The 18564-nt window shown below is 45.3% G+C and overlaps 1 protein-coding gene across 8 annotated transcripts in view; it reads right to left on the minus strand.

Moving 5' to 3' along the window:
* Window positions 1-622: 622 nt before the first annotated feature.
* Window positions 623-18564, minus strand: part of LOC148220342 (CBP80/20-dependent translation initiation factor-like) — a 359880-nt gene continuing 341938 nt past the window's right edge. For 7 of the 8 annotated variants that reach the window (XM_088155618.1, XM_088155619.1, XM_088155616.1 and 4 more), the window contains 2 exons: window positions 12704-12757; window positions 623-10305 (listed from right to left, as the gene is read on the minus strand). In XM_088155618.1, coding sequence (XP_088011744.1) covers window positions 10090-10305; window positions 12704-12757 — 270 coding nt within the window. In that variant the 3' untranslated portion in view covers window positions 623-10089. The remainder of the gene's footprint in view (window positions 10306-12703; window positions 12758-18564) is intronic. The other variant, XM_088155617.1, reaches the window with a different exon arrangement.

The following is an 18564-nucleotide window of genomic DNA, read 5'->3' on the forward strand; positions in this document are numbered from 1 at the left end:
GGACCTTAAAGACCATCTAGTTTCAAACCCCTGCCATGGTCAGGGTCACCTTCCACTAGACCAAGTTGCTTAAAACCCCATCCAACTTGGCCTTAAACACTTCTTCAAAAGCAGAAACCATTTCACCTCCAATTTTCTGACTGGAGCCTAATGACACACCAGCACAAACCACTCACTTCCAGTGACCTGTGTGGCTTCTCAGGCCAATGTGTGCATTTCAATTAGCCAAAAATTAAATGGTTTGGGCTAAAGAAAGGTATTCCAGGGAAGACTTAGAAAAATTGCTTTTTTGATTTTTTTTTAAGGTTGAATGGGGTAAAAGAACCAGGAGAGGAGCCCAATCCATCAACCATGGATTTCTGAGCCTTTTGCACCACTTCCATGGGCTTCATCCTCACCTCTGTGAGAAGTGATAGGGAGAAGGACCAACTCCAACTGAAGCTGCAACAGGATCTTACCCAGTGCCAGGAGCACAGGCTGAGCCATCCCCACACAGCATTTCCAAGCAGACACCATTAAGGATATTCCCGTCCCATTTTCTTTTTCCTCCATCCTAAACAAAAGGAAGGTCACTTCCAGACCAGCACAAGTGATAGACCATACCCACAGAGATGGAGAAGTGTCAAGCTTTAAGCATTTATTACTCAGATTATGCATTTTATAGCATACAGTGCATCTGGATATTCTATAAACAAAGATTGAATTGCCACAGAGTTATTAACTCCCTTGTTTTAACAGTCTCTGAAATGCTGAAAATGATGAGTTCATGTTTTCTCTAGTATGAATAGCTAGTCTTTATTCCCCACACCACCTTTTTCCTTTAAAAAAAAAAAAAGTAAAGCACTTAGTTTAACAAATATGATTAAATTACAAATGCTACTTTTTCAAATGCAAATAAATAAATTAAAAGAAAAAATAATTGCTATTGTTAACGCCATCTTCTGCAGGACACTGCAGCTCCCTTGGCTATTGACAGTGAACTTTGCAACCTTTAGTATCATTTCTCCTGGAAAAATACTGTAAATATAACTGGGTCTGGCTAATAGCTAACACAAAAAAGAGCAAAATTGACTTAAAGCCATAAAATACCCATCGAGGAAATACATTTTTGAAAAAGTATTTAAGATTTTGAGAGACTTCCAAGCGAGGGATGTTATAAAAATAAACATGAAAATAAATAAGTTAATATTTCTTTCTAAATTTTTTCATAGTCATCAATCATGCCAAGAATAGATACTAATTAATCTCCTTGGGAGGAAGAGGGGAACCAAGCAAATCACTTACTTTTCCTTTCCTCCCTCCCCCCCTCCTTTTTGTTTCACCTCCATATACATGCAACTTCTCCAAACAAGGGTGAAATCCCTCATGGGGAAACCAAGCAAGTCACTTTTTGGGTAGCATAAATCTTCAGTTTGTAAAGAATTTCACCAGAAATGAGGTGAATTAGATGCTGGGGTATCTGGCAGGGAGTCAGTAAACCTCCTCTGCATCCAAGGGGGACTGGCACGGTGGTGGTGCAGAGCATTGCTCCTCTGCAGATGCTTCAGTCACTTGTCTTCACACCAGCCCGAGGTTTGGTCCCTGTACTGGTTTTGCATGGTCTTGTTTTTGGTAGTAGGGGGGCCACAGAGGTGGCTCCTGTGAGAAGTTGCTGGAAGCTTCCACCATGTCCAGCAGAGCCAATGATTGATGGCTCTGAAGATGGACATGCTGCAGGCCAAAACTGGGCCTATGAGAGAGGTTGGTAACTCCTTTGTGATAACATATTTAAGAAGAAAACCGAAACAAAGTCACACAGTTTTATATCTCATCAGAGAAGAGGAGGAGGTGAGAACATGTGAGGGAAACAACATGGAGACATCAAGATCAGTGAAGAAGGAAGTGGAGGAGGTGTTCCAGGTGCCAGAGCAGAGATTCCTCTGCACCCTATGGTGAAGACCATGGTGAAGCAGGTGGTCCCCCTGCAGCCCATGGGGGAGGTGCTCACGCCAGAGCGGGTGGATGCCTGGAGGAGGCTGTGATCCAGTGGAAGACCTGGTGGAGAGAGAGGGTGCTGCTTCCAGGCTGGAACAGCCTGTGGTTGAAGGACTGCACCCCATGGAGAGACCCATGTCTTTGGGAGGACTGTTTGCCCATGGGGGGAATTCACATTGCAGCAGTTTTGGAAGGACTGCTGCTCATGAGACTGGACCCACAGTGGAAAAGTTCACGGAGAACTGTCTCCCTTGAGAGGATCCCCATGGTCTCACAGGGGAAGAACTCCTCTTCCGGAACAATGGAAGAAAATCTCAGTGATTGACTGACCTAAAACCCCGCATGCCCTGTCTCCCTGCACTGTCAGTGGGAAGGAGGGAGGGGCTGGGGGAAAAAAAGTGTTTTAAGGGCTTATTTTACTTCTTATTATCCTCCTCTGATTCTATTAGCAATAAATTCACTTTACAACCTTAAGTTGAGCCTGTTTTTGCCCTTGAAGTGTTTCTCCTGGTCCTTATCTCAACTCATTAACCCTTTGCAATTTTTTTTTCCTCTCCTCTACCCAGATGTGGCAAGGGAGGGTGAGCTAACAACTCTTTTGGGTGCCTGGCATTTGGCCAGTGTCAAATCACGACAGTCCCACACATATTCAGACCGAGAAGGTTATTTTCCCCTTTGCTGATGCAGTTGTATAGGGGCAACATATTAAAATCCCACATGGATACTTTTATTGAGCAGCAAAGATCAAATCTGGCTAATTTGGGGAGATGTTATTTGTGGCTTCACAGCTTCAAAAATACACATTGGAGAATTACACTCTTTGGCAATTGTTTCTAAAAAAAGCTGAGAAAAATAAGACACTCAATGACATTCCTAGCTGCTGTCACCAGGGACCCCCAAAAATTCCCTGTGTTACTCCCCAGATGCCCATCAAATGACCTCACAGTGTCTCTTTTCCCAACATGGTACCATGGTTAATGATGCCACATTCCTGCTGGCTTCTTGCGGATAGATTTCAGAAAAATACCACTGGCAGCATGTAATTTTGGGATAATAAAAAAAATTTGGTCCACATTTTGATTCTCAGACATCAATGGGGTGACTTATGCAGCAAAGCAGTTAATGGATGAATGAATATATGTTAATAATGCAGATAAATGGCAAGACATTAAGAACCATAAGATTCCACATAAAAGTTCTTTAGTGGGAAAAATCCCAGTGTTGAGGGGAAAAATCATGGACCAAGCCTGGTTGGTGGGGGTTGCAGGATTGTCCCCCAATGGGAAAATTGAATAAATCCTCATGGCTTGCAGGGGTAGGGAAATACTTTAGCAGAAATACTGCCCTGGGGCTTATACTCCACCTCTGAATGCCTCCTGATGAAGAACAACCTGGGAGTCTTGCTGGATGACAAGTTGACCATGAGTTGGCAATGTGCCCTTGTGGCCAAGAGGCCCAAGGCTGTCCTGGAGTGCATCAGGAATGGTGTGGCCAGCAGGTCAAGGGAGGTGATCCTACCCCTCTACTCGGCCCTAATGAGACCACACCTGGAATACTGTGTCCAGTTCTGTGCTCCTCAATACAAGAAAGAAAATGAACTACTGGAGAGGTTCCAGTGGAGGCCACAAAGATGATTAGGGGTCTGGAGTATTTTTCTTATGAGGAGAGACTGCAGGACTTGTGCCTGTTTAGAATCATAGATTATGCTGAGTTGGAAGGGACTCATCAGGATCATCAAGTCCAACTCCTGACCCTGCACAGGACACTCCAAGAATCACAACATGTGCCTGAGAGCATTGTCCGAATACTTCTTGAGCTCAGACAGGCTTGGTGCCGTGACCACTTCCATGGGGAGCCTGTTCCAGTGCTCAACCACCCTCTGGTTGAGAAACCTTTTCCCGATATTCAGCCTAAACATCCCCTGACTCAGCTTCATAACGTTTCCTCAAGTACTGTCAATGAGAGTGAAGAGATCAGTACCCACCCCTCTGCTTCCCCTTGTGAGGATGTTGAAGACTACAATGAGGTCTCTCCTCAGCCCCCTCCAGGCTGGACAAACCAAGTGACCTCAGCCACTCTTCATAAGGCTTCTCATTCAGATCCTCCTTTGGACACTCTCTAATAGCTTAATGTCTTTCTTATATAGTGGTGTCCAAAACTGCACACAGCACTCAAGGTGAGGCCATGCCAGTGCAGAGCAAAGCCGGTCAATCACCTCCTCCGACCAGCTGGCGATGCTTTGCCTGATGCACCCCAAGACATGGTTGGCTCTCCTGGTAGCCAGGGTACACTGCTTACCCATATTCAACTTTGCATCAACCAGGACCCCTGGATCCCTTTCCGCAGCACTGCTTTCCAGCCTCTTGTTCCTCAGTCTATCAGTACATCCAGGGTTGCCCTGTCCCAGGTGCAGAACCCAGCACTTGTCCTTGTTGCACTTCATACAGTTGTTGATTGCTCATCTCTCTAATTTATCCAGATGTCTCTGCAGGCTCTCTCTGGTCCCGAGGGACTCGACGCCTCCTCCCAATTTAGTGTGTCTGTGGAACTTAGTATTCCTTCAAGTCCTGTGTCCAAGTCATTAATGACAATGTTGAAGAGAACTGGGCCTAAGATGGAGCCCTGTGAAACCCCACTTATGACCGGTGACCAGCCTGATTCTCTTGGGGATAGTTTATTATCCCATCCCATTTTTTGGGTCTTTGATCTGTTTTATTTTGTTTTGTGCCCAGGGTGGCGGCTGTCCCCCCCCCCCCCAACCCCTCATCCTCCCTGGCTCCGGGGCTGTTGCGATGAATGGAACCTGAGCCAGGGTTTCCGGGGGGAGTTGGGGATGGGGCAAGAGGCAGTCTGCTCTTCCGGAGGGCAGTTCAACAGGACACACTGCTGGTATCTCTGATCAGGGATCCTGTTGTTTCTGTGGGGTTTGCCTGCTTCTTTTTGCTTTTTATTTTGCTTCGGCACTGTGACTGAGCTTGCTGGCTGAGCTTCTTTTGCTGCTCTGTTGTTGGGAAGCCCAGAGCCACTGCATGTCCCGGAAGGACCCTGGATGGCCCTTGTTTCCTGCTGGGAGGCTGCCCCCACCCTCCGCAGTGCCGGTGAGAAAAGCCCAAGGAGCCTTTTACTGCATTCAGGTGCCGGACTGCTACTGCCCAACCCCCACCGTACCTCTGCCATTGCTCCGGGTTTTTCCTACACTGTAGATTTTCACCCTCTGCGTGCTGGGAGGTCCTGCCGTTCCAGCTTGCTTCTCCGGAGGTTTCCTGCTACAGCTCCTTTTGCTATCCAGAGGGGGCATTGGGATTGGCTGCCCCTGGAGGTTCATAAAAGAAGCTCCTTCTCCATCCCATCCCACCGGCTACGCCCGACATTACCACGTGGTCCCCGAACTCACACCAAAGCTCCCTGCAGCCGCGGGGGAAGCATCACACACGCCCTGCCCAGCTGGGAGCCACCAGCGCCCCTGCCAGCTGTGACCATAACTACACCGAAGGGGAAAGTGCCTGAAGGCGAGAAGGCTGTTACTGAATTTCTGGTTCTGTTTGTTGTCGCTGCCATTGTAGTTGTTTGCCTTGCTATACATACTAGTAAAGAACTGTTATTTGTTTTCCCATATCTTTGCCTGAAAGCCCCTTGCTTTCAAAATTTTAATAATTCAAAGGGAAGAGGATCATATTTTCCATTCCAAGGGAGGCTCCTGCCTTCCTTAGCAAACACCTGTCTTTCAAACCAAGACACTGATGTCACCTCATTCACGATAACTTTTTGCCTGACCTGTGAGCCAGTTTCTCACCCATTGTGTAACATGGTTATCCAGCTGTGTGCTGGATATTTTGCCCAGAAGGATCCTGTGAGAGACAGTATCAAAAGTTTTGCTGAAATCTGAAAAGATTGCATCCACTGGATTTCCTAGATCAACTAGGTGGGTTACCCTGTTGTTGAATAAAATCAGGTTCAAAAAGCAGGACTTTCCCCTCAAGCCCTCCTGGCTGTGACCAATGACTGCGTTGTCCTCCAGGTGTTTGTCAACACCTCCCAGAATAATCTTTTCCATGATTTTACTGGGCACTGCTGTGAGACTGACAGACCTGTAATTTTCAGGGTCCTTCTTGCCCTTCTTGAAAATCAGGACAATGTTTGCCAGCTTCAAGACACCTCTGACCTCTCCAGATTCCCAAGACTGCTCAAAAATCATCAAAAGGGGTTTTGTAATAACATCAGCCATCTCTTTGAGAATTCTTGGCTGAATCCCATCAGGCTCATAGATTTGTAGGGATCAAGTTGGAGCAGTAGATCCTGCACAAGTTCAGGTTTGACTGGGAGTTGATCATTCTCACAGTCATGGACCTCCAGCTCAGGGCACTGAGACCCCCTTGGTCTGTCATACATGTTGAAGACAGAGGCAAAGAATGTGTTAAACACCTCCACCTTGTCCATGTCCCTGTTTGTAAGATGACCATCCTCATCCTGGAAAGGGCTGATGTTATTTCTACACTGCCTATTGTCATTAACATATTTTAAAAAACTCTTTTTATTGTCCCCCAACAATTATTTTTGTTTAGTCTAGAGAAGAGAAGACTGAGATGGGATGCCATCAATGCATATAAATATCTCAAACGTGGGTTCCAAGAGGATGGTGCCAGACTATTCAGTGGTGCTCAGCAACACGATGAGGAGCAAGGGCCATAAAATAAAACACAAGAAGTTTCACTTCAGCATGAGGAAGAATTTCTTTACATTGAGGGTGACAGAGCATGGGAACAGTTGTCCAGAGAGGTCATGGATTATAGGACTTCTCTGTTCTTTAAATAAAAAAAATCAAGACAAAATTGGTTTCCAGGTCTTCTCCCACAAGATGGATGCTGTGCCTGAGTGCTCTGCAATGGGTGTTAAAGCCCCTTATCCCCTGCTTCCTGAGAAATCAGGGAGTGGGAAAAACCAAGAGCAGTGGGTACAACCCTGAGCCTTATATTACTGATTGGCTTTACCACTGTGTTGGGTTTGCATGGCCAAGCTTTGGTAGTGGGAGGGTGTGTTGGTTTATCACAGCCTGGTTTTTGGTAGCAGGGGGGCCATGGAGGTGGCTTCTGTGAGAAGCTGCTAGAAGCTTCCTCCATATCCGGCAGAGCCAATCCCTAGCTGCTCCAAATACAGATGTGCCACTGGTCAAGGCTGCGCCTATTAGAAATTGTGGTAATGCCTCTGTGATAACATATTTAAGAAGAAGAAGAAGAAAAAAATAAGAATAAGTTATTGCGCAGTTGTAATTGTGACCAGAGAAGAGTGGGGTGAGAATATGTGAGAGGAACAGCTCTGCAGACACCAAGGTCAGTGGAGAAGGAGGGGGAGGAGGTGCTTCAGGCACTGGATCTGGGATTCCTCTGCAGCCTGTGGTAAAGACCACGGTAAAGCAGTTGTCCCCCTGCAGCCCATGGAGGTCCACAGGGATGCAGACATCCACCTGCAGCCCATGGAGGAGGCCCATGCCTGGCAGAGGGATGCCTGAGAGGAGGCTGTGAGCCTGTGGGAGACCCGTGGAGAGAGGGGTTCACACTGAAGCATCCTGCCCTTGAAGGACTGCACCCTGTGGAAGGGTGACCCACATTGCAGCAATTTGGGGAGGACTGTTGCCAGTGGCATGGACTCATGTTGCAGCAGCTCTCAGAGATTTGTTGCTTGTGAGATGGACTCATGTTGGAGAAGTTTGCAGAGAACTGTGTCTCATGGGAGAGACCCCATGCCTGGAGCAGGGCAACAATTCCTTTCCCTGAGCAGAGGGAGAAACAATGGATGATGAACTGACTATAAGCCCCATTCCCTGTCTCCTTGTGCCGCTGGGGTAGGAAGCAGAGCTGGGAAGGAGGGAGGAGTGAAGGGAAGGTGTTTTTAAGGGTTTATTTTACTTCTCATTATCCTGCTCTGATTTTGTTAGGACTGCATTCAATTCATATCTCTAATTTGAGCCTGTTTTGCCCATGACAGTATTTGATGAGTGATCTCTCCCTGTCCTTATCTAACTCATGAATCCATTGTTATATTTTCTCTTCCTTGCTCAGCTATGGAGGGGAGTGAGAGAGCAGCTTGGTGAGTGCCTGGCATCCAGCCAGAATCAACCCACTTCAACTATATTAATTAAGTTCAGCTGCTCATAATTCTATCAAACACCATTGCTATTAATAAAGCTGACCCAATGCAGGGTGCCATGCAAAGCTCCTGGGCTTGAATCCACAAAGCAGAAATAAATTTTCCAGACAAGTCTAGTGCACCCAGCAATCATTTTGCTGCTTTCTGGGCAGACAGAAAAGCTGAAGCTCCTGTTGGTTGCTACTGATGCTCCATGTGCAGAATAAAAACCACATCAGCAGACAACCAGATGAAAATTCAAATAATATTGAACCACAGCATCCCGACCTAAGCTGCGCCAGGAGACATTTAGGTTGTTCATTAGGAAGAAGTTCTTCACAGAAAGGGTGATTGGGTGTTAGAATGGGCTGTCCAGGGAGGTGGTGGAGTCACTGTCCCTGGAGGTGTTTAAGAAAAGACTGGATATGGCACTTAGTGCCATGGTCTAGTTGACAAGGCAGTGTTAGGTCATAGGTTGGACTTGATGACCTTGAAGATCTTTTTCAACCTAGTTCATTCTGTGATTCTGTGTTTTAATAAGTAGTGTCAATAGACGATGAATAAGGAGACCACCAAGTCATCATCATCATTTGGGGAGGGATGCAACAGCATGGCATTTCTGCATACCAACCTCCTTGCCCTCTGGGCATTTCCTCGTCCAGGAGGCATCTTGCTTTCACCTCCCAGCAGCCGCCTTCTCCCTTGGGATGCTCTAGCACAGAGCAACCCGAGTATCCTGGAGCAACCTGGGGACCCCTGGGCAAACTCTCCCCCTCGAATATGCCACCGATCCCTCGATGATGTGGTGCCACTTACACCAACTATGGGACAGAGTTGGTCTTGTACATTACACACCTGGAAACACTGGACAGCAAATTCATCAAGTTAGAAGCCAGGTTCAAAACCCCTATTTTTGGCTTTTTCTATTTTCCCCCTCTTCTTTTTTCCTCCTTTTTTCCCATGCATTGCTTGTCTTCTCTTTACCAGTCACCAAAGAACATTAACCTTCATTTCTCCCTTGCCCTGTATGCTATTAGGCCCAACTATAACAGGCCTGGATTTAAATGCATAATTATAACCATGACAGTAACTACAATAAAGCACTCCTTCAACAGAAAAAAAAAGTTACATTAAAAAAAAAGGGGTTATAGTGGCTGAGGGATAATGATGACTTGAAAAGCAAGGACCACAGAATTCCCTGTTTCTTAGAGCTCCCAGCTCAGAGAACATGATTCTCAATCCATTGAGAAGATTACTAGGAAGCTGATGATGGCTATGTTACTTCTGCAGTGGCCTTTGGGCTCCTTTAAAATAGTCCTGCTTCGGCATCTTCACATAAACCGTTAGTAAGCTTTTGGGAAGGCATTGCTTTCCTCATCTCTGAGCTGCTTGCAATTGTTCATTCAATGATACAATAAAATAAGAAGAAATAACAAATAATAAAGAAAAAAACCCAGTGCAAATAAGAAAGTCATCCCAATCTCCAATCTACTTTCAAAGGGGTGGCGAGTAGGTGGGGGGCCATACAGAAAGTCAAAGACAGGAGAGAAACCTAGAACAAGGCTTTCTTGACAAAAGCCATCACTTATGAGCATCTGGTGTAGTGTGTATCTAGCTTTGTCCTCCCAGGACATCTGCTGCCTGCTGTTTCCTGCCAGTTGGCCAGGGCAAGGCAGGAGGACAGCATGAAAACAATACTAGCCCCCACTTGGATTAGTTATTTGGGTTTTTTCTTTTCCAAATTCTCTGTCTTCTTTCGAAAGTCAACCAATAACCTGGTGAGACACGCTGCTGCTTGAGCAATGAGTTCAGAAAAAGAAACCTGACACAGCTGAAAAAGAAACATACTTCTCCATCCCCACCCCATGAATGTATTCTCAAGCATGCTGGGAGTTGGTCTTCTGGGGAATTTAAATCAGAAAAGCTTTTGCCAGTTCCCATCAAGGTGCATGTCTTATTCCTGTTCCTTCCCACTCCACCTTGTCCTGCCCCTCAGGCTGTCAGTTTTTGGATGGTCTTGTTGTAGTACTGAGTGATCGTGGGCATCAGGGGGTTCCAGTTGTTGGCGTGCAGCTCAATGACCTCCAGCAGCAAGGACCGTGTCAGCATGGACTCAGAGGGACACAGCATCTTGTCACGTGCTATTGCCAGCAGCTCTGTCATCATCTCGGGCAGCTGCTCCTCCAGCAGCCGGCCGGTGCTCTGCAGCTGTCAGGAGAAGAAGGGGTCAACCATGACTTATTGATCCTTGTGTGTCCCAAGTTGAGACATTCTATGATTCTATCATTCTATAACATTCAGACACCCCACTGGCTTTTACAAACATGCTCCATCCCTCCAATTCTTCCCTGCTTGGTGTGGCAGAGCCACCAGGCAAGGTTAAAGGCATCGTGACTTTTGAAAACCAAAACCATGTGGCAGCAGGCTCCAAAAGCATGAAGGGCAAGGTTTTCAAAAGCATCTGCACTGGGCTGCTAGAGGAGCAAATGGTCCAGCTACTGCTGACATAAAAAGAGGATTGCTTTTGAAAAAAAATAATCCCACATAAAAATCATGCTATTGTCAAAAATTGCAGGCTGTGATGTGTTATTTTTGCCTTCTACCTGGCCCTTCATTTACTTGCTGATTCACAGCTCACAGTAACTCCCAGTCATTAATCATAATAAGCAGAACCCTCCTGTATGCATAACAAATCCTGCCCTGACAAGATCTGCATTTATACCTGTCATGCTGCTGCACTGAGGACAGCCAAGGGGTTTTTCTTAAACAATTACTCCTTGAAGAGCCTCCATGGAGCAACATAAGCCTTATGTGGTTCCACAGAGGAGAAGGTCCAAGCTGGGACTGGACAGCAGTGAGTCCACCATTATGGAAGATTAGTGGGTCTTGAATGCAGAGCTCCTCAAATCCTCACCTTAAAAATTCAAATCCTTCTCCTCAGTTGCCTGTCACTTTGCTGAATTTCAACCATTTGGGCTATAATTTCAATTGCTCTCTGCAAGGAAAGCATCCATCCTCATAGGCAAATCAATTCCCAAAAAATATACTAATGAAACTCTTTTATATTTGCACCAGAATTTCCCTGCAAATCTGCTGCTGAGCTGAACAAACCTGTCTGTGTGAGCCATAGGGCATTTTTTTCTTCAATACAGGTGTTTTTGTGCTTAAAAAATAAGTGCAGGGTGATAATCGAAGGAACCAGGATGATATAATTTTTTGATGGGACTCCCACTACCAAACCTTTTGCATCCATGTACATGCATCAAAACTCCAGTGATAGAAACTCAAGGGCTATCTCTTATCTCACAGTAGTGTCTTTGATCTACTCCATTCTCATGAGACCCCAACTGGAGTACTGCATCCAGCTCTGAGGTCCTCAGGACAGGAAAGACACAGACTTGTTGAAGAAGGTCCAGAGGAGGCCACAAAAATGGTCAGAGGGCTGGAGCACCTCTCCTAAGAGGACAGGCTGAGAGAGTTGGGGTTGTTCAGCATGGAGAAGGGACCAGGGAGACCTTAGAGCACCTTCCATTACCTACAGGGACTACAGGAGAGCTGGAGAGGGACTTTGGAAAGGGCATGGAGGGACAGGACAAGGGGCAATGGCTTCTAGCTGACAGAGTGCATGTTTAGATTAGATATTGGGAAAAAATTCTTTCCCATGTGTTGGAACTCAGAAGCCTGGGAGTTTTTAACTTTCTGTGCTTTCTGACACTAACCCCCAGGGGAACACTGCTTTTGACTTGAGGCCTTGGAGAAGGCTTCCAAATTTGAGTGATGGAGTTAGAGTCATGGGTGTATAGTTAGAATAGAAGAGTGTAATTTCACATGGTGAAGGGTTTTGAATTTGGGGGTTTAGAATATAGTAATAGGTATGGGACAAGATGGAGGTTCTTGGGCATTGTCTCTTTTTCTCTTCTTCCTTCTTCATGCTTTCAAGTAGTAGTTTTTGGTTGAATAGTTCGTGCTGCACTGCAGGTCACAGGAGTTTGGTTATTGGGTCAAAAGTATAAATAATATAAGTGTTAATTCTTTATTGGACTGTTTAGCTTTAAAAGACCTTGTAACTAGCTAGTTTCGTCTCCATTTTGCTGGCTTTTAGCTGGGAGCTAGAAGTGTTGCAGAATTCTCTGTACTTTAGATAAGATTTAATAAACATCCAAGTCCAAACATGAGAAATTTGTCTCCTTCGTGTTTTTAATCCTAACTCTGAGTAAAAACAAAAGAAAACAAAATCAAACCACTAATTAGGTGGTGCAGTTAACCCATTTACATCCGTGAAGGTGGGTGAGGCACTGGCACAGGTTGCCCAGAGAAGCTGTGGATGTGTCATTTCTGGAAATCGGTTCGGGATTCAAGGTCAGGTTGGACAGGACTCTGAGAAACCCCATCTAGTTGAAGATGTCCCTGCCCATGGTAGAGGGTTGGATTAGATGCTCTTTAAAGGTCCCTTTCAACCCAAACCATTTGGTGATTCTATAATGCAAAGAGGTAACATAGCTGTTTGGGTTTGGAAACATCTATTATCTGCTTGACATGTGTGTGGCCAAGGACAGAAGCCGCAAATAAATGAGGACTGGGGCAGGTGGTGCAGATGCTTCCCTACCTCCATGGAGCAGCAAAGCACAGCATCTTCCTTCACATTCTGAGATTGCAACAACTGCAAAAGAGAAGAGAGAGGTGGTGAGAAATGCATGACCGCCTACTCCTCTCTTACAACCTTCCTTTCATGTCTTCATCCAGCTTGACTTTTGCCAGTTCCAGGTGGAAAGGACATAAAATCAGAAAGGGGGTGGGAGGAAAGATATAATCAACAAAAAAATTTAAGATAAACAGTGACAAAATGAAGGATAAAGTGTATCACGAGCCTACCCACTGCTGAGACCAAGCAAGCGAGGCAGAATGTAGACTTTAGATTAACAGTTTTCAAAATCAAATTATTTAGGTGTAGTGGGTTGACCCTGGCTGGGTGCCAGATGCCCAATCAGTTGTTCTATCACTCCCTTTCCCACTGGGACAGGGGAAAGAATAAGATGGACAACAACCAGTGGGTGAGATAAGGCAGTTTTATTACAGTAAAACAAAGAAATAAGTGGAGATCTGCATGCACAAGAGCTAAAGAGGAAAAAAAGTCAGTCTCTACTTTCCATCAGCAGTGATGTTAGGATACTTTCTGGGAAGCAGGGCTTCAGCATGCATAATGGTTCCTTCCAGAAGGCAAACACTGAAAACTCATGAATGGTCCCCCTTCCTCCTCTCTCCCTTAGCTTTATATATCTTAGCTGACATCATCTGGTATGGAATATCCCTTTGACTAATTTGAGTCAACTGGCCTGGTTGTGTCCCCTCCCAAGATCTTGCCCACTCCCACCCCCTTTAGTGGGGGAAGGAATGTCAGAGGGACAGTGCTGCTCAGCAATAGCCAAAACACTGGTCTGTTATCAATACCCATTCAGCTACCAATGCAAAGCACAGCACTGTAAGGGCTGTGAACTTTACCTCGGTCAGACTCAATACATTAGGTTACATTGTTTTTTTAATTCCACAACAGGCAATGAGAAAACATACTAGTTTCACATAGACAGTGACTAAATGCAGCCATGAGACAACAACATTCGTTTTTTGGAAGGGAAGCGCTCTGCCCAAGAGGCAGCCACCCACCACTGAACCTTTCCATCCCTGTGGGGCCACTTATAACAGCCACAAAATTACCTGATGGCAAAGCATTTCATCCAATACACTATAACACAGCTCCTTCTAGATCTATTATATAGTGGTCTAAGTGCAATGGGTGCCAACAAAACTATGGTGTCTTAAGTGTACTGACTCCAATCCTACTCTGCTGTCCATGAACTTTGTGTTATAAACATGAGCTTGTAAGCACTAGCAACTTTCAATAGAGACCCGAAATGTTGTTGAGCATGGCATGGTGAAGGAAGATGCTTGCCCAGTGGTTCAGACTCAGGGTTGTTGTAGTTTTACAAGAAAAAGGGTGCCAATATGGGTGTAACCAAACTGTATTCTACTGACATCTACATAATTTCTGATGAACTGTGTTGTGGCCTGGATAGCTGTTAAGATGGCTGCAGGTAAAGAAGCAGGAAGAGCCTTTGTATGGGTTCCACAGAGATGTTTATTTCAGCCACGCGTGTGGATATCCAGGGTCAGAGGCAGAGGCAAATTTCGTGGTGAGGGTCCAGGTTCAAGTACATCGGATGTTAGGGGCGGGGGGAGCATCAGAGACCAATTACCAGAGGACATGGGGGCACAAAGGTGGAGTTAGGGCATGGGAGTCAACAGGGAAACAGGGTGGGAGTGACCGAAAGACTGAGGGACAGGGACTGGGCACGGGGTCGACCAAGGGAACAGAACAGGGGTACATTGGCATGACAGAACAGGATTTGCTATGAGAGAAGCCTCTTGTGTCTCCCTAACTAGGGAATGCCTTTTAGGGTCTCCACAGAACTGTTAATGATTGGTTGTTCACAGTAGCTGCCCAGGGCCCACCCAATCCCTCAGGCTACAAGCTGAGTGAGGTAAACCCTGCCAGATGGGGTAGTGTTTCTTTATCTTCACAAATGACCCAGCAGTGATAACTCCCTCCAGGGGAGCACCAATGCAGTTACACCTATCCTGAGGGCGCCATCTCTGCTAATGGGCCATAATGGCTCAGCAGCACAGCTGCAATGCCCATCAAAGACTCCCCAAAATATCCTATGACTCACAGGATTACATCATTCCATTGCAGAACTCCCTGCCCTGGATGAGGTACTGAGCATTCCTGCCTGGACTTGAGGGTATATAACCAGGGGGTTTGGGGACTGGACACCACCACCACTGGACAGCTCCAGAGGAGGACCAGACCTTCCACAGGACCACTGCTTTTGGCAAGACTGCAACAATCACTTCAACAGCACTGCCACCACCACCCTGACCAACAGGGTGCCAGGTTGTACTCTGACTTTGTGGTTTTAAGCCAGTTTTTCTGTATCATTCCATTTATTGTAATCTCTCTATTAAATTGTAACTCTGACCTGAAATCTCTCTCAAGGTATTTGTATGAGGTTCATTTCTCCCACTGGTTTACTTTCAAACCAGCACAAGGGTGTACAGTGAGGGTCAATACTTCTACCTGACAATGGCAAAGCGTAGGAGCTCAGCATCTCACCCCACGAACCTTGAAACCATGAGCAAGGACTCTCAAAAAGGGATAAGAAATACCTATTTTCCACTGTTTTTACCTTTATGACTGTTATAAGCACAAAGATGCTGTTTCAGGTATTTTGCTAAAAACAGTTCTAGCGGATAAAATACTGAGATTCTCAATTGTTGGAGTCAGTAAGTCAGGACTCTCTCTGAATCTTTCAGAGAGAGATCAGAGTGCAGAGATTGAATTAAAGCCTTTGGATGGATTGAAGTATGTTAAGCCACTCACACATAAGGCAGAGGTGAAAGTTTAGGTTTTAGCATAAGTGAGCAAGCAAGCAAGTAAGTAAATGGAATAAGTTTTAAATGCTTTTAGTAAGTAAAAGATCTTAGATGCCAGAGAAGTAGTACATGTTCTAGTGAAAGTTGAAAAACATAGTCCTAGATGCTAGTGTTTCCGAGGAGGCTCCAAGAACCTAGTTTCAGACATAATACAGTTATAGTTCAGAATATTGCTTACATTTTTCAGTTAGAACAAGATAGGCCATGTACATAGTTTATACATAGCCTGGCGTGCTAAGAAACTAGAATTCTAATAGGTTAAGAAGTAGTGGTCCGAGTTTGTGCTTTGCTAGTTGAGAAGTTTCTATAAAAAAACATGCATTAGGGAGAGCTGGTGCATTTTGCCACTTGCATTTTGCCATTGCATTTGGCCACTGCATTTTGACATTGCTTTTTGCTTTATGCCACCTGCTTTTATGCCATTGCTTTTTGCCATTGCTTTACTTTGTTTTTGCCTTTGAGACTGAAGTGCTTCTGCAATAAACAACTTTATAGTAACTTTTAGCTGCTTGGCTCATGAAAGAAAATAACCCGACAAGTTGGGTGCCTAAGAGCACCCGGAGGTCTAACTTTCACACTCAGCCAACAAAAGTGAGATGGAGAGTTATGAAAAACAATGTACCATGAGATAGCAGATAAAATTACAAGTGGTGGCAACACTTGAAGCTACAGCCACTTCCATCTCATCATCTTGGGATGAACAAGATGAGTGCATGCATTAAACACTGAGAAAAAGGAGAAAAATTGGGGAATCTGGCTTCATTAGTATCTGAAACTCATTAGGGACAGGAAAACTTTGGAAAAGTGTTTGGACTGATTAAAACTGCCCATATAAAAATTGCTCAGCATAACTAAACATGCTCCAAATTCACATCCTTTAGTTAAAATTGCAGTTCTAATTCTCAACCTTATCTCTCTTTCTCACTTTTTTTTTTCATGTTTCCTTTCCTTTACAAATAAATGCCTATTTTTTCACCAGCTCCACAATGACTGGAAAGTAGTCAGGGAAAAAAAAGAGGTAATTGAGTTGCTGCTGTTGTTGTTTGTTTATCTTGTTATACATATACTTATATATACACACATAAAGAACTGTTATTCCTTTTCCTGTATCTTTGCCTGAAAGCCCTGTAATTTCAAAGTTATAATAATTCAGAGGGAAGGAGGTCACATTTTCCATTCCAAGGGAGGTTCCCATCTGTCTTAGTCGATTTGGTTAAGATGGACTGGGACTTAGCCCAGGTTCCCTACACAGAGGGCATAAATCTAAGACCCTGGGATGCCCAGACATGTTCCTAGTTCACGTTCCTGATTGGACCTTTGCCCTCAGGTATACCCCTATGTACTGTTAACCCAACACCTCTCCCTGGTCTTTGGATGCTGTCTCTCAGACCGCATGGTCATGGATGGATTAAAGAATTTCTCAGATGCACCATTGTTCCTGTCCCGTTTATTATTATATAGCCAGTCAAGCAAGTGAAGTTGTCACAAAGGGAAACCCCCCCCCCCCCTCGGCAGTGACACCCACCTTCCTTGGCAGACACCTGTCCTTTAAACTAGGACAGATTTTGGTGCCCAATGTAGGGCCTGAGGGCATTGAGAGGAGAGGGTGAAAAAGGAATAACAGTTCCTGGGTAACCCAATTTTTGTGTGTTGAATATAGAAGCCTCATTAGGTGGCACCATGTGTTCTAGCCTACCCTGGTTTGTTTGGCACATGGTTACGGCTACATTTTTCCCATTTGTAGCTCCTTATCTAAAAATGAGCCCTATGACTATGGCTACTGTGGCTGTTATCCAGTTGGCACTATGGGTCAATAAGGTGAGGAACTGGTGGATCTTTATCTTCCTCTGGAAGGTGAACAAGTGGATATAGGGCTATCACACACTAAGTGTATGTTTTTGGGGTTTCATTAATAATGATACCCATTGTGAGGAAGTAACACCAGGGGAAGTTTTCTCCCAACCCTTCACCCATTTCCTTGGGCCTACCCAACAGCTTTTGAAGGGTTCAAATTTTCTCTAAATGCTAACGATATCGTATAATGGCTAATGTTGCTTATAGGCCTATTCTTTTTAGCATTCAGAGATTAGGTGAGATTGCCTTGGGTAATCACTCTGACATCTACCCCAGAGACTAGGAATGCTGCCCCACAGCCTGACACTGCCCAACAGCCCACCTCAGAAATGAACCACCTGGATTGGATGGAGGTATTGGAGGAGATACTCCAAGTGCTGAGGGAATACTCTTCCCCAGCTGGTGGGAAATCCTCTCCCTGCCTCAAAGGGAGAGTCTGATAGTGCAGCAGTGGAACCCACAGACATTACAACCATCCAGGTTCCAGCTGAACCACAAGGGCAGCCACAACCAGCAGCAGTCACCCCTGTGCAGAGGAGGAAGTATAATACCAAATCAGTATGGCCAGTCAATGATGATAAGGTTGATGCCTTGGGTTTTAGCTTTTATGTTTTTCAGATTCTCTGCTGCTTAGTGTGTAACTCTGAAACTTCATATTAGGTGTTAGTAAGTTCTCTTTACAGAGTAGTTAGACAAAACAATCCCTTCCTAGGTAGATAATCAAGGACAATTGGTACCCAGAAAGCATAAACAAGGGCAAGGGAAAGGGGGCAAGCCAGGGGGCTGATACTTCATAGCCTGGGACTGTGGACAATTGACCCCAATATGTAGATGAACCAAAACCTTATAAAAGTGTAAAAACTCGTGACCAGGATCCATCTTGGATTTGTTTTGGGTGTAGCCCTGGCGAGGGTCTTGCACTGCCCAAGGTGTATACTTTCAAGAAATACCTATTTTATTCCTTTTGCTCTGCCTAGTCTCTGTTCCAGGTCAGTCTTTCCAGGCATCAAGGTACCAGGCCCCTCACAACCAGCGGGGAAGCTGGAACCTGAAATCATCACCGAGTCCTGGTCGGATGAGAGTCTCCGTAATCTGTGAAAAGGCATTATGCCACGGGGGCGTGAG

Source organism: Sturnus vulgaris, chromosome W (assembly GCF_052056855.1).
Source record: "Sturnus vulgaris isolate bStuVul1 chromosome W, bStuVul1.hap1, whole genome shotgun sequence".
In the NCBI taxonomy this organism is placed as follows: Eukaryota; Metazoa; Chordata; class Aves; order Passeriformes; family Sturnidae; genus Sturnus; species Sturnus vulgaris.